Source organism: Tauraco erythrolophus, chromosome 2 (genome assembly GCF_009769465.1).
Source record: "Tauraco erythrolophus isolate bTauEry1 chromosome 2, bTauEry1.pri, whole genome shotgun sequence".
Taxonomy (NCBI): Eukaryota; Metazoa; Chordata; class Aves; order Musophagiformes; family Musophagidae; genus Tauraco; species Tauraco erythrolophus.
In genome coordinates, this window is record NC_141466.1 from 113,704,202 (window position 1) to 113,719,413 (window position 15,212).

A 15,212-nucleotide genomic window follows, 5' to 3' on the forward strand; every position below is an offset into this window, starting at 1 on the left:
GTGCAGAAGGCTTCTACAAGGTCCTAAGCAGTCTCTCTGCAGAGGAGTGAGCTTCATTCTAAACAAAAGGATTCGCAATAGCAACTTTCATATGAGTGAAACTGTTGCTCCTAAAACAAGGACAAAAATTTGTCAACACTGAAGTACCTCAATTGGTTCAATCTCACTAGCTGTAGAAGGAGACCTTGATCTTGAATGGAGGTGAGACTTGCTATCTTCATCCCGTGATGGTGTATTAGACAATGTAAAATTCTCAACTGAGTCAATCTAGGAGAACAATCCAAGAGAAAAAAAAGAACCAACCAAAAAAATAAATCAAAGACATCATCAAAAAAGAATTCTCGACTCTTACTAAAATAAGGTATGGGAACAGCAGAATTCCTAAGAGAGAACTGAGAGGAAAAAAAATCAGTTTTAAGCAACTTCCTAATTAAGGTACAAAAATGCAACAAAAGTTATCGAATATGAATACGCCAAGGCTTCTGCTGAGAGGTGAGCACATGCATAAGAGCTGCTAGTTCAGGGCCTGATAAACACTTGAAGGGACTTGTAATTTGGCATTTTTAAAGGGTATTTTCTAACACTGTCACATTTGGTCCACTGGTAGTAGAGATTTGTTAGAAGTGAATTCCCATACAGTCCGTGTAAATCACTGCAAACATATTTAGGAGAAAATAAGGTGAAAAGGCAGAGCAAACAACGTATTTCCTTAGATTAGTGTTGATTAGATTCACAGAGAATTGAGGGGGTTTTTGTACCCTATATCTGAAATACAAAAATCCTTACCAGGAATACAGTTTGTCCAGGGGACTATTTTCCTAGTCCTTGATATACAGTGAAACTAAGCCCAACACAGAACTATACTGAACAACAAGGCATATAGATACGACCAGCTATCTTGGATAACAGCCATCTTTTGTCAGCACAATTGAAAAATCACAGAATGCCGAACAAGACACCTCTACATCAAAGTTTTCTATGCAAATTTATATTTCTTTAAAAAAATTAAAGCAAGATGAGGACGCTTTTCTTCACTAATAATAAAACTAAAAGCTGGAGGCCTACAGAAGGCTCCATTGCATGCCTGGCTTTTCTAGAGCAATCATCAGCTCCCCATTGCTAAGGCTTTGGCTAGCTTGCACACAAACTAAAATATGCAGCAACATTTACAGAAAGCATTTGAACATTCCAGTGTTTTTTGTCTCATTTGCCACTGATGTCATACTAAGAATTTGACAAATTTCACTACTTTTGGGGAAGAAAATATATTGCCAAGCCAACCTTATACATGCATATACAATCCTGTTCTTCAGAAACTCAGTCATGGTAGCGAACAGGTGCAGCAGTTGCAGTTTTCACTTTTCTCTCTCTTTTTTTTTAATAGTAGAGAGTTAAGTTTGATGGCTTCTAGTTTTATCATAGCCTTCAAACAACAAAAAAAAGTATCTAGTGGAGAATGCTCATCAACTTCATCAATTTAGGCATATTAAGATGCCTGCAAGTATTTCTGTAACGAAAACGGGAAATTGTCACACTGGGATACACCTGTTTTCTACACATAGATCATGTGTTTCAAGCATTGAGGCAAAAATTAGCAGTAAAGCAAACATTTTGTGCTCAGATTTATCAGCAATAAATAATACTTGGCAGCTTTATCCAGTATTAGAAACATTGATGCCTTTAAGAAGTAAATCAACAGGCACATAACACTGTTTCAACTATTTTAAACGTGTTTGGTTTTGGTTTTTTTGTTGTTGTTGTTATTGTTTTTGTACTTAACTGAGTCTAAACATGGGACAACTCGGAGTACACTCAAAGACTGTTGAACTTCAGAAAATTCTACCTTCTTCTTAAAAGTGTTATTAAAAAATAAGCCCAATAAGGAACTACGGGCGAATTTTTTATAGCAAGAAACAGACACTCCTTTTCTTCTGCAAGTTAAACTCAGAGATCTAATCTACAATTTCATAAACATTTCCAGATAGATTTCATAGATTTCTAGGTTGGAAAAGACCTTAGAGATCATCCAGTCCAACCATCCCTAATCCCCATTAAACCATATCGCTAAGTAGATCATCCATCCTATTCTTAAACACATCCAGGGATGGGGACTCAACCACCTCCCTGGGCAGCCTATTCCACTGGCTGACAACCCTTTCAGAGAAGAAATACTTCCTAACATCCAACCTGAATCTCCCCTGACTAAGCTTATACCCATTTCCTCTTGTTCTATCACCCAACACTAATGTAAAGAGCCCTTCCCCTACTTCCCCACCACCTTTTCTCAAGTATTTGTAGGCTGTAATCAGGTCTCCCCTCAGGAGAGACCAAAGGCTTTCAAAGCTCCAAATACTGCAAAGGCTTTCCCTTTCAAAGTAGCATCTGCATACCAAAAAATTTTCATGATGCCTCTTAAAAAATTTAGTACAAGCATAATATAAATGATGGAACTTTTCTGGAATGTGGTACTACAAAGCCTTTGTGGTTGAAGACAACTGCTGAACAAGTAACAAACTTATTTTTACTTTACTTATGAACGTCAAAAGCCTGCAAAGCACACAGAACTTGATCTACCATCACAGAATTTGAAGGGAATTTAACCACCACCTTCACTGCGGAAAGAGGGCCCTAAGCTGTATTGCTGCAGTCGTCTCCAGGATCCTTGCTTTAATGAGAAGAACTAAGTACAAAAGCAACCTGACTCAATATAACCAAAAGCTTACATGGACTGTATTAACACCATTAAAATTAGTTTTACACTAATCCACGGATTATCAAAAGCATATTTCAGTATTTCCTATCAAGCTGTAGTAGCCTTCACAGTCTTTTACAGGACTGTGCTTAGTTGTGTGTGCGGTGTCACCTGTATAGGTCTGAGCCAAAGCTGGCCAGTGTATAAAGGCACCTTGAAAGGAGATGAACTTCTGAATTGGAGCCACAGCCAACAAAACCAAGCAGTTACTGTAAGCTTGCCTAAGACACTCAGCAGTGCGCTTTGAACTGCATAGGTAAGGTCATTATTAGAGCTGTTGGGCATTATTGCTTATTTACTGAATATTCAATACAAATGCTTTGTATGCTTTCCTATTCCTATCATCATATATGTATAAAAGAAACAAAAGTGGCAGTATGAGTTTAAAATGGACAATTCTGTCTGACAAAGCTTTGGTAACATCATATTTAAAAATCCACCTTGAATTTTGAAACAGCTTAACAGGCTACAACACATCCAACTCTGTTTTCCTTGTTTTCCTGAATTCTTTGAATTTTTCCTGCCCTCCTTCATACTCCAATTTACTCAGTTCCTCACTTCCCATTTATTTATCTTTGTACTGTGAAATTTTCTGTCATTTGCTATGACATGCCTCCCAAATGCCAAGCTTCTGCCTTCTATAGGCAATTCCTGTAACTCAACACGCGTCCTCTGCTCAGAGCGAGGAAACAAACAGGCCCTCAGTTGACATTCGCTCACTTTCCCAACCTGCATCTACCGGATCAGTTTTCACAAAGAACTTTCGTATTGAAATCAGAAAGTATCCAAAGCATCTTCTCCAGTTACTGTGATATTCTGCTCACAGGATTGCCAAATGAAATACTCTGAAAGCTTTTAGCCCACAGCTGTAAAACAACAAAAAAGCACAGCAGCAGCAGCAAACGGTAGCAGCAGCACAAGACATGCAGTGAGGTAAATACACAATCCATACATTAAACAAAGGCATGTACACAACAGGCAAAAAATAAAGGGCCACATAGAGTAGGACAGCCTCTTACACGTCTGCCTTTGTTAGCTGGAATACAGGAAGGAGAGCGCTTTAACAAAGAAAGGAGGAGAATATGTTACAAAACCAAATAGTGACACACACATCATCTCAGAATTCATCACTCTGTGTCTCCAGAGGTAGTGTTTAGACATACACAAACATGTTCATTTTTTACAAGTATTTCTGAAAACAAGATATTCTGGGGAAACGAGAGAAACATTAAAAAAAAAAGAACAGCTATTTTAACTGTAGTTTTACCCTGGATAATAGCAGTGAAACTGCAGACAACGTTACACTAATAATTTGCAGTTAGTATCTCTGTACTTTGAATAAGACGAATAAAGCAATCTCTTGGAGGCACAACATGTCCAATTTGAAGTATCCTTAAGAGCCAGAATTATTCTAAACTTAATTATGAATGTGCAGGTAGAGTCAGGGCTCTCACCATGCACTACGATAGCTCATTCTGTTTAATAAGGAGAATTCAGAACATGATTTATTCTGTGGTTACTTAGAAAGTTCAGATTTGTTTAGTCTAACCAAAGCCAATGGGGACTGCATGTGAGGACAGATTGCAGAGGGATTTGAGAGATCTATTTTTAATTTGTAATCTGTTGGTATCAGGGGAAAAATAATATTTTATAGCACGTGAGGAAAATAATTTTGTCAGGGAAAATGGGATTCCATTTTATTGTTAGTAAATAATCACAAATTCATCTTTAAATAAAACAAGCTGATTGCTTCTGGTAGCTAGTGAGATACACAAAGATTCACCTGGCAAAAAAACCAAACCCAACACTTCCATTATCAGACATTTCTAGTGAACACAGGAGACTTAACACCTAGACAACGTTACTGAGAGACAGTCTGCAACACACAGGATTAACAGTGGCAAAGATTTAGAAATGAGTGTATTAGTCACTGGGGATGACACTCCTCCCCATCAACACGAGAAACCAGGGGCAGCAAAACCCATTCCTCCTGGGTGCACAGAATATACAAGGATCATTTCTGAATGCGTGGGCTTTCACAGCTATGAGGATTAGTTCTGCCCACCTGATCAAGTATCTTTCTATGGATTTGAGGAGGGGTAGTTGGAGCCAACAGTAACAGCTACTCATCTAAATAGTGAGCTACTACTTTTCTTCCTCCGCACCTGCAGTCTACAGAGGCAGCAGAATATCTATTTTTACTTCCCTCCAGAAGAAATTGCAAAGCTACTGGTTTCCTCATTGAGAATTAATTAGAATTAACTTCAGTCATTGACAGAGCACTATAAACAATTATGTTACCTGGATGGCAGGCACACAAGACATAAGCGCCCTAGTAAACTCCAAATGTAATCAGTGGGCCAAACTCAGCACTTCTTACACATCTGTATGTTAAATAGACTTCAGAGATCTTGCAAAATGTAACTAAAACTGAATATTATTTTACACACTGTGTCATTCCAAGCACAGAGGCTGGAGAAAAATACTAGTCATTAGTGATATTTACTTTGGGCTCTTGATTACAGGAGAGACTTTCCTGAAATCCATGCAATACTGCAGCACCGCATGAGTCTGACCTGAGGACTTACAATTTTTCCTTGGTTTTACTATGAAGAACTCACACACTTCTCAGGTTTGACCGAGCACAGATTAATTCTTCCAGAAAGGTTACAAGAAACCCTGCCCTTCTAGGTAACTACTGTCAAAAAGAGCCATTGGAAAGGGAATAGAGGCCACATCCACTGGGGAGGGGTTTTTTAATACCCTTATTTTCATTTAACTCTGCCCAACACTTCCATATTGAAGCAACCCAATAAGCTAAAACATAAACGATCATTTTGGTAATTCAGAGGCTATATATTATGAATCTCACTATGAATGAATCCTGTTATTGGCCAATAAATGAAAGACGCAGAACTAACTTTAAGCACAACTCAGTTGTACCACCTTTCTCCTTAACATGGACATCAGCTTTATTTCTCTTTCTAATAAAGACAGGTAACTCAAGCAATCTTGTATTTGTCTGCAAGGTACTCTTCCTATCTTTGAACAGCCAACTCTCTTCTTTTGCAGTTTTGCCAGAGGAGAAAGAAATCTGCCTCAGTGCTGGAGATGTTAGTCCCTGGCCAGTCCAGTCCAGAAATGTACCCATGTCCAATGCAACTGAGGAAAAAACACTCCTGTTGGACTCAGACTGAAGATGTAACAAGGGAAGTTTGATTCTACATATATTAAGTCATTCACATGCAACAATATACATGTTAATACCTAGAGTTTTACCAAAGACTAAAACACGGGTATCTGAAAAGATTTGATCTGGGTGGACTGATCAAGAAGCATGTCTTAAAGGACATACTCTGACAGTTGAAAATTAATCGCTTGCATATATGAAAAAAATGTGATTATGTCAAAATGCTTGTGAAAAAAAAAAGCTGCCTTCTTAAAAAAAAAACCACAACAAAACCAGCCAACAATACAGAATAAAGTACTGATGTCCTTCAAAACTAACTAGATAACAACAAGGAAAACTTTCTTGTCCTAAGTTTCTCCTTGCAAAATAGAACACTATCAGCTACTCTGCCACATATGTATTTTATTTCTCTTTGAACAGCTTTTAGGAGAGAGTATTAGGTATTTTTAAAGGTAACTTTCTATGAAAGAACCTGCTGATACAAAATAAGTGTTCCAAATACTCAGGTAACATAGCGAAAACTTCTTTAATCCAGAAAAGGATATAAATACTACTCATTTACTGTAGATTTAACATGACAGGAAACTGTACTGGTTTTTTCATGTAAGAAAATTCAAACAATATCGGCAAGACAAGGTTTTCTATACACTATACAAAAATGCAGACAAATACCTTCTACTACGGTACCACAAATATACCTTCACATTTTGTCTAAGATATATATCTGTTTTACAGAAAAAAATCATCTAGAAGAAAAGCGTTCCTTCAGTGTGAAAGAAAACGTGATCAGTAGAATAGGCCCCATGTACTGCACCCTCTTTGTAACACCCTTTACAGCAGAAATTTCTGGAATAGAATTCATTATATCACATTTTAATGCAAATAGGATTATACTATTTTAAATACGTATGTATAAATCTGTGTGTACGTGTATACACATACATACAAGCACATCTAGACGTGACATACACACACAATATACCTACAGAGTTGTAATGGACGGTTCTCTACCATGGATGTATAGCATATACTTTGATTTTAAAAAGTTTATTATTATTTACTTTGATGTGTCTATTTCTCCAGTTTGCAAGAAACATAATGAAGTCAATTTTCAGCTTTTAACTCAATTCTCTTAGTATGCAATTAACTAGGGTAAATATTTAAATACTGTCCTGACAGAAAACTAGCATCTCAAATGGCAATAAGAAGTAGTAAATTTACTTCAGTTGTAATGAAATTACTACTTAACAATATAGGCTAAAAAAGAGACAATATGTTATTTGAGCAAACAGAATTTAACTGTATGCAAGGAAAGCATTTTCAATGAAGTGATGAGAAAACTTCTGGAAACAACTAATGATAAAGTAATAATATGAAGCAATAGAATTAAATGAATTAAATGTGCCAGTGAACCATTTTCACAGGCCGTATCAGTAGATAAGGCCCCAAAACAGCTTTTCCTCACTAGAAAAACTGTTTGCAATTAAGAATTCTTCACCCTCATCTACAGAAAAATATTTACTTCAAAATTGAACATCTATCTATATAAAATAGGTGTAAGTATGCTATTATAGAAATATTCTGTTCTCCACTGTACTCGTAGATTTCTTTAAGTTGACTGCATTAATGTTTGAATATTCCAAATCAATTAACTGATCTCTGTTATTGAGAGATTTACTGGTTTGAAAGTCAAAGACTTACGTCATCCATAAAATCAATCAATGAGGATGAAGAGGAGGAAAAGGAATCCTATTTTAATGAAAACAGCAGTAAAAAAAAAAGAGAGAGAGAGAAAGAGATGGATGAAGAAAACTGTTCAGTATAAATAAAAGTGCAAAAATAAAGAACTGTAAATAACTAGTGCCGCTATCAGTTGCCTCAGCAAGTTTTCATTAATTGCCTTTCATAGACAATTAATCAATAAGCTACCCATATAAAACTCAATGTTTTCCAGGATTCACTTAACAATATAATATTCCTACATTCCAGCAGGATTTTTATATTGAAAGTAACTTATAAGACAAATAATTAAAAAGGAAATTCTAAAAAATGGTGTTAATTGTGAGGACTTCAAGAGAGAACAATGAATTAATGAACATACAATGAAAATAAAGGAAATTTTGGAACATCAATAACATCAGGGACTATGCTTTTCATGGCTAAATACGACGACCTTGTACACTCATCAGGAAAAAAAAACAGGCAAATTTTAGATCAATGTGTAATTATAAAGGTGGTGCCTTGTCCCGTCTAAATTCAGTATAGCAAATATTTCACTCAAGCTGTTCTTTCAAAAGAAAAACGATGCATTGCTTACTGCTGATTAAAAAAAAAGACCTGAAATGTACAGTATCATTTCAATTTTTGTCTTCATCTTTTGTCTAAAAGTGACAAAGTAATTAAATAGATTTATTTTTTAAGTATATAGGATCTGTGGAGAGGAGACAGTAATCATCTATATTTTACAGATCTTTGTAAAATGAACAGAAGATGAAAACAACCTGGTAAATATACAGTACCAATAACTTCATGGAATACATTCAAGGATTATTTATGTATTTTCTCTCATTTTTACCAAACGAGTATCTGCACTACTTAGCATTCTTCTAAAGACAAAGTAAGGCCATTTGAACAACTCCGCTTTTTATGCTCACTACAAAAATCAGGGAAATTTCTGCATTCAAGATTTGCGAGAGAATTCACTATGATCATTAGTGTTCAAGAGTAGGCAGCCAGCACTGTAAATGACAAACAATTCTCACGTATTATTACACACAAATATAAATGGGGCAGTATGATTAAAACACAGTAGGAAACTCTCAGCAAACATGCATAGAACCTGCACATAACAGCAGTAGTTCCGCTAACAGTGAGTCAGAATAGCTGTACACTTACTTCAAATTGATCCAGAGCAGAGGTAGGCGCATTCAAAAATGCCAAGAAAGAATTCTGTGAGTCTTGGTGCTTTACACCTAGAAAACAGCAGCAGGTTTTTAAGCTACAGAAAAACGACCTTTTCATGGAGGACCTTTGCCTTGCTGAATGGGGGTTTGAGTATCCACCTGAACCACCTACATTTTTTAAATGAGTTGTCACATTTGGTCTGTTTTCCAGAGTTAAAGATTTTTTTTTTTTAACAGGCATACATCCACTGAGCAAGCAGCATATGTTTGATTAACCTTTTCCCAGCTAAGATGTGTGTGGTGTGAATTCAGCATGAAAACCGTACTGCCTGTACGTGTCTGCTATGCAGAAGGCACAGGTTTCTCACGTGCTTCTGTCCGTTTGCAGCATGCACTGCATGACGTACCGGCACACACGCCAACGCAGCAGGTGTCACCCCTGCTCTAGTCACACGCCGGAGTGGCTATCGTGACAAGACAGATTTAGCAAACAGTTAGGTTCCACAAAAACATACAGAACAGGCTGTTTAGGGAACACGGTCCCTTGACCCCTGCGCTATGCCTGCCTGCCACCTCTCACGTTTGAACGTTCCGGAGTAACGCAATCCTGGGTAAAGCTTCAAACATCTCTGTCATGCTACACCATTTACATGGTTTTCAGCCAGTACGCGGAGCAGGAATGCTGCATCCTCTGGAGCTGCAGAGGCTGGCACATCTTGACTGTGATTTTCACCTGCTTCAACTGATACATCTTTTTTTTTTTTTTTTACCTTCTTCCTTTCTTTGGGGCATAATTCAAATTGCTATGTGGGTGTTTATAAATCACATATGTGTACAAACTCTAGCTTCCTGAACACTATAAATACATTATATATACTTTTATGACCAGAGCCTGCAGCAGGACTGTGTGCATCTCAAAAGACTGATGCTATCAAAGGTCACTCTTGTTTTAAAAAAAATGTCAGTGTCTTGCTTTAAGTGGCCATATCACTATTTGATGTAAATATAACTCACAGTGAACAAAGAACTTACAAAGAACCCCTTCCTCTTTAAAATATAAATAAACTGAAACCTCAATAAAAGACTAAAAACAATTCTGAAATTACCTACTACTTTACAGAATCATTTTTAGTAATCTTTTCCCCACCCTCCTAACCTTCTGGAACACATTTATAAAGAGGAAAGGATTCAAGTGCTCATCTAAGTAATCCCTTCCTAGAAATCCATTTCCACACACAGAAAGCTACTGTACCACTGGACATTGACTACATTTGAATCCTCTATACAGTTCATGATTCAAGCTTCAATATATTTCTTCTTATAAGAGAAAATCAAGGCCAAACATAATAAGGATTTTGAATTAAGGTGTACTTCTATCAAAATATTTGAATAGTTGTAGTAGAATCTTATCAATCTACTTCTGGCAAAAACCACAATAACTAACTTTTCCTTGAAGAGTACATTTTCTTTCCTTTTTTTTTTTAAAAAAAAAGAAAAGAGTAAATGCTTATCTCTATTTTCACAAAAACAATAAGGTCTTAAATATTGGAAAAAATACAGAGTAAAATATTAATTATAAATTCTTAACAGATCTTTTAACAGCAAAGGAAGATTTCAGAAGCCACGTAGCCTTGCAAAATATTTATGACAGTTCAAGAATCTATAAATGAAAGCTAAACATGACAAAGCATTGTCGTCTCCAGGGAGATAACATCAAGAGTTCCACTCCAAGCACCTGAAGAACCATAATCCTAGTATCAGTGCTAAGCATGAAGATGAAACAATATCAATTCCCTAAGTCTTATTTGCGAATTGGCACCAGTCATTTTTTAACGTTCTGTATAGGTTTGTAATATTTTTACCAGTCAATCAGCACTTGGAGACCTATATATAGATGATGAATGTTAACTACAATACATTATTGATTGATAAACACTGTTAGGTTGCAAAGGCTGAAAAATATTTGACATCCCTTTGCAGCAATTGTTGCCAGGGTCTTGAAACTCTGAAGTTCAAACAGTTCCCTACAGAAAATGAGGTAATTCCATTTGGCCTGAAAAATCACTTCTTCCCATGTGACTCATAAGATACAAACACTAGAGCTACTACGGGAACTGCAAAGAATCAGCCAAATCATTAATCATCTCTCAATGAGAAGTTTTTTCATTTCAGAATTACCAAAAAGTTTCTTCTCCCAGCAACAATGCGAAATACTGTTAGACAGATGCACTAGAAATCCCAAAACATACTCTTAATACCACAGCAAAGCAAACATGACCACGCTGCTCACTACATGGTTACAAAGCCAACCAACGAAGTCATCCCAGAAACAAATGAATGCTACGAATGCCTCTGCAGTTGTCTACTCTCTGTGTAGACAGGTCCAAAACATTCACGGATTAAGAACACTACAACCAGTATTGAAGTCTGAACACTTTCATCCATCATAAAGGGGAAAAAAACACATAAATATATCTGTACTTTTAACAGTTTTTTTGCCAATAAATCATCATACACATGTGAAATAAAAATAATGTAGTTCCAACTCAAATAATACCTTACTGGTTCAAATATATCAACAAAACTGAAGTGTATTACAGGTACGTATTAGAAGTGCAAATGCAACTGCTGTGGGTACATCTTAACATGCAATTGGTTTTGTGTGCTGAAGTCTGTTGGTATCATATTTTGGTTGTAAGGTGACACTTAACTGATAAGATGTACCCACCAATGCAAAACATGTTATTTACTTGGATATCAGTTGCCATACCCTTTTCTGATCTGAGCTCTTCCGTCTCCTTTTTCAGCCTTTCAATATCTGCCAGCAGTTCCATGTTCTTCTTCTCAGATTCTTGCAATTTACTTTGAAAGAACACAAACAAAAAACCCTATGTAAATATTGAAAACCCATGACACAAGACACTTTTTTTTATTCATCTTTGCATGCTATTTAAAAATTAATGTCCCGTAAGCTTCATGATGTCATCAAACGTCAGAATGAATTCAGAAATCTATTAGAACCTGTTTAGTACGGTATCTTAAAAAAAACCAACCCAACCAACAAGCAATTAATTGCCCCTGTTTACTCATTAAATAGGCTCGTGTTTCTTATTTATGAGTAATTGTTGAGTCTGAATCCTCTGAGAAAAAAAGACCACATGCATTTTTATGCTTAAAAATCGGGGGCTTTTTCATTTTTTAATGCACAGTGCCTGTGATACTAATCGATTATGTTGAACTTTTTTTCTTCTCAGGCACTTTACAGTTAGTTGTTTCAGTGCTTTCCGATTCATAGCTAATGCTACTACATATTTCTGTCACCCTTCTCATCCTTCCCTATCAATGCAAACACTGGTTCTCCTGTTCTTAGCAGATCTACAATGCTGCCTATCATCATGTTACCTGGCCTGAAGAACACCCGAGTAAGGTGGACAGGGTATTCTCACTTTACAGATAACACACTTGTACCTCAGCTCCGTGTCAAGCTGCTAAACAAGTCAGTGCTTCTCAAATGCTACCGAAGAGACATTTGTCATTTTGCTTGTATTTGAAACTCTTACACCACATCCCACTCCTTCTCTGCTAGAAGCCATTTCCATGCCTTCTATTGTCTATCTACGTGCTTAGACACTGCAAGATGCAACAATTCTACTGTAAAAATTGTTTTTGTAGAGAAAGAAGTAAAAGGAACAGAATGGGTGTGCATCTAAGATGAGGCTCAGAAGTCCTACTTCAGCTTGAGTGCCTACTTCAACCTACACCAACTCAAAGGACTAACACTGCATCCCCAGCCCAGTGGGATTCATAATTTGGAAATGTAACTACTATCACATCATAGTACAGGATCGATTTCCTTCTAGTGGCAAATTTGTCATGCTTTAGTTTAAGTCAATTTACAACATATCACAGGAACTATGCACACAATATGTATTTTTTGTATTTGATCTATTGAAATCTTTTCTCTTTATTAATAGAGTTAACAGCTTGTAAAAGGAATCAGAACCACAGCTAAAGAAACTCAAGCCTTTCTTTTTCAGCAGAACTTACTTGCAACAGTTAGCAGCAGTGCAAGCTTATTCTTAAATATGCCTCAAACTCTAATTTGAAGGATTCTCTTGTAGGCATAGAAAAGCTCATGTTTTGTCTTTGATTTTTTTGTCCAAACTAACAAAGGAAACAACAGGCACCAGTTCCAATGGTGAGCGATATGAAGAAGTCTCATGCCACTAGAGCTGTGTTGACAGGGCTCCAAGGGATTTCTGTAGTTCTTTTGGGCAGCGTTGAACTGAACTAGGTTGAAGCTGGAGACCTAGAAATGGAATGTCTTCCTACTCATTCCCTGCTTCAGTCATTCACCCAACTCAGAACAGATGTTGTCATTTAAGGGGGGAGGAGGTGGGGAGAGAGGTCTGAGGAAGGAATAAAAGAATTCATAATCTCCCATAAGCACATCTTATTACTGTGCAAATCAGTATTGAATAATTTATTTTTGTCAGTTAACCTGAGGCACCTATCAATAGAATGGAAAAGAGCATGTTCTAAGACACAAAACCAAACTCTGCTTCCATTTCAAATTGCAATCACAAATAGGAGAGGTTATATAAGAGAAAGTGTCCCCTCTGAAAGCCTTCAAGACTTGAAATTTTCACAGTAAGCATTCAGCTGCTTGCACAATAAAGAGAGATATGGTCTTTTTTTCACATTTGGATACAGGAAATTGGCATATCATTCATTATCAAATTTTGACAGACAAGATAGTTAAAATCATGATTTGATGACACTCCCTGGGAGGTAAGAAAGTAAATTTCCATTAGAACAATTCAGTCTTACCACTCTGTAGAGATACAGGAAGCTTTGACTTTATTCAACTCATCTTGAATAGCCTGTTTGGCTCGGATTTCAGCATCAAGAGCAGACTGTAGTTCCAACCTTGCAGACATATCCAGTTTTGCAAAGCGGCGCATCTTCCAGGGCATGTCCTAGTAAACAATATAAAAAAGAGAGAAGAAAGAGTGAAAGAAAGTAGAAAATCAGGAATGTAACTAACTTCAACAATTATTTTTCCTAGTCTATTATGTTCTTAATAGAAGAGTTTATTAATTGCAAATTAATATAAAATTAAAAATTAAAAGGGTATTGTTATTAGTATTATTATTTTTAAACTCAAGTACTAAATAGGCAAAATGAGCCTCTTATGTTGTCACGATCTGAAAAACAAAGAGATTTTGTGAATTCTAGTTTTGATCTGTCTCAATTCAAATGATGGCTATGAAGGACACGGGCATTTCATGAGCGGAAGATTTTAAGGCTTTCATGACCCAGAGTACAGATTTCTTTCAACAAATTAATATATGATTATAAAGTAGCTACTTGAACAATATCATAGATAAAATCACATTATAAAGATATTGGTGTTTAATTAATTGATAAACAATAAATTTGCTATTCAGTTATGCATGCACAAGGGAAGCAGTACGAAGGTTTAACTTTTGACTAACATAGACTCTACAAGCAGGTTATTACTGCAGTTGGAACTAACTATCAAGTTAGCGTTTTTTCAAGCAAATAAAAAAAAAATCTGACATATAGAAGTCAAGTCTTACTGTAGCTCTTGCACCCAAACTGGAGTTCCTCAGGGCCTCTAGTTCTTCTGTCATTTTAGAGGCCAAGGCTTGAAGATAACCTCGAGCATCTTTTTCATCACTTACCCTAAACAATTACATTAGAAGAAAAAAGTATTTTAACCAAAGAATCTAAAGAAAAAAAAAAAAAAACAGATTGAAGAACTACATATCTAAGTAAGTAATGTATGTCTCAGTGTAAATGTCAGCTACCTGAAATTGAGACTGTGGGAAAGAAACCTTTCTCAGGATTCAACCTAGTTTTAGGGAGTAAATTAAGACAGAATTTATAACCAATAATTAACAATTCAGCCACCCATATAACACTGTAACTAGTGGTTGACTTCACTGAATCAATTGACTATGAGAACTAGTAGTTAGAATCAAGCAGTGATGTTATTTCAAGAAATGCTAATTAAATAGGGAGAGTCTAATTCTAATGTTACTAAACAGCATAAGCCAGAAGAGGCTCTCTGAGCTCTCCCTGAGCTTTCTTTCTATCAAGACATGTTTTCTGGGTGTAAAGACATCAAGGAGGAGACATGACTGTTTTTGAAATTATTTGACCATCAGTTACAAAATAAACTTTACGTGATTAATCATAGCAGAAGGTTCTTTTTTCACTTTGCCTCAGGTATTAACATAGAAAAGAAAGTCGCTAAAAAATTACCTCACTGAAACTAACTTACAAAAAACCTAAAGCAAACAAACAGAAAAAAAAACAAATCCAAACACATTTCTTTTCA

At 36.2% G+C, this 15,212-nt stretch overlaps 1 protein-coding gene across 6 annotated transcripts in view; it reads right to left on the reverse strand.

Moving 5' to 3' along the window:
• CDC42BPA (CDC42 binding protein kinase alpha) overlaps window positions 1-15,212 on the reverse strand; it is a 190,946-nt gene that overhangs the window by 30,685 nt on the left and 145,049 nt on the right. For 2 of the 6 annotated variants that reach the window (XM_086629887.1, XM_086629875.1), the window contains exons 18-24: window positions 14,449-14,554; window positions 13,676-13,824; window positions 11,616-11,707; window positions 8,838-8,914; window positions 7,644-7,691; window positions 3,772-3,810; window positions 148-267 (exon numbers count right to left, since the gene is read on the reverse strand). In XM_086629887.1, the coding sequence (XP_086486013.1) occupies window positions 148-267; window positions 3,772-3,810; window positions 7,644-7,691; window positions 8,838-8,914; window positions 11,616-11,707; window positions 13,676-13,824; window positions 14,449-14,554 (631 nt within the window). The remainder of the gene's footprint in view (window positions 1-147; window positions 268-3,771; window positions 3,811-7,643; window positions 7,692-8,837; window positions 8,915-11,615; window positions 11,708-13,675; window positions 13,825-14,448; window positions 14,555-15,212) is intronic. The other 4 variants (XM_086629900.1, XM_086629894.1, XM_086629880.1 and 1 more) reach the window with 3 other exon arrangements.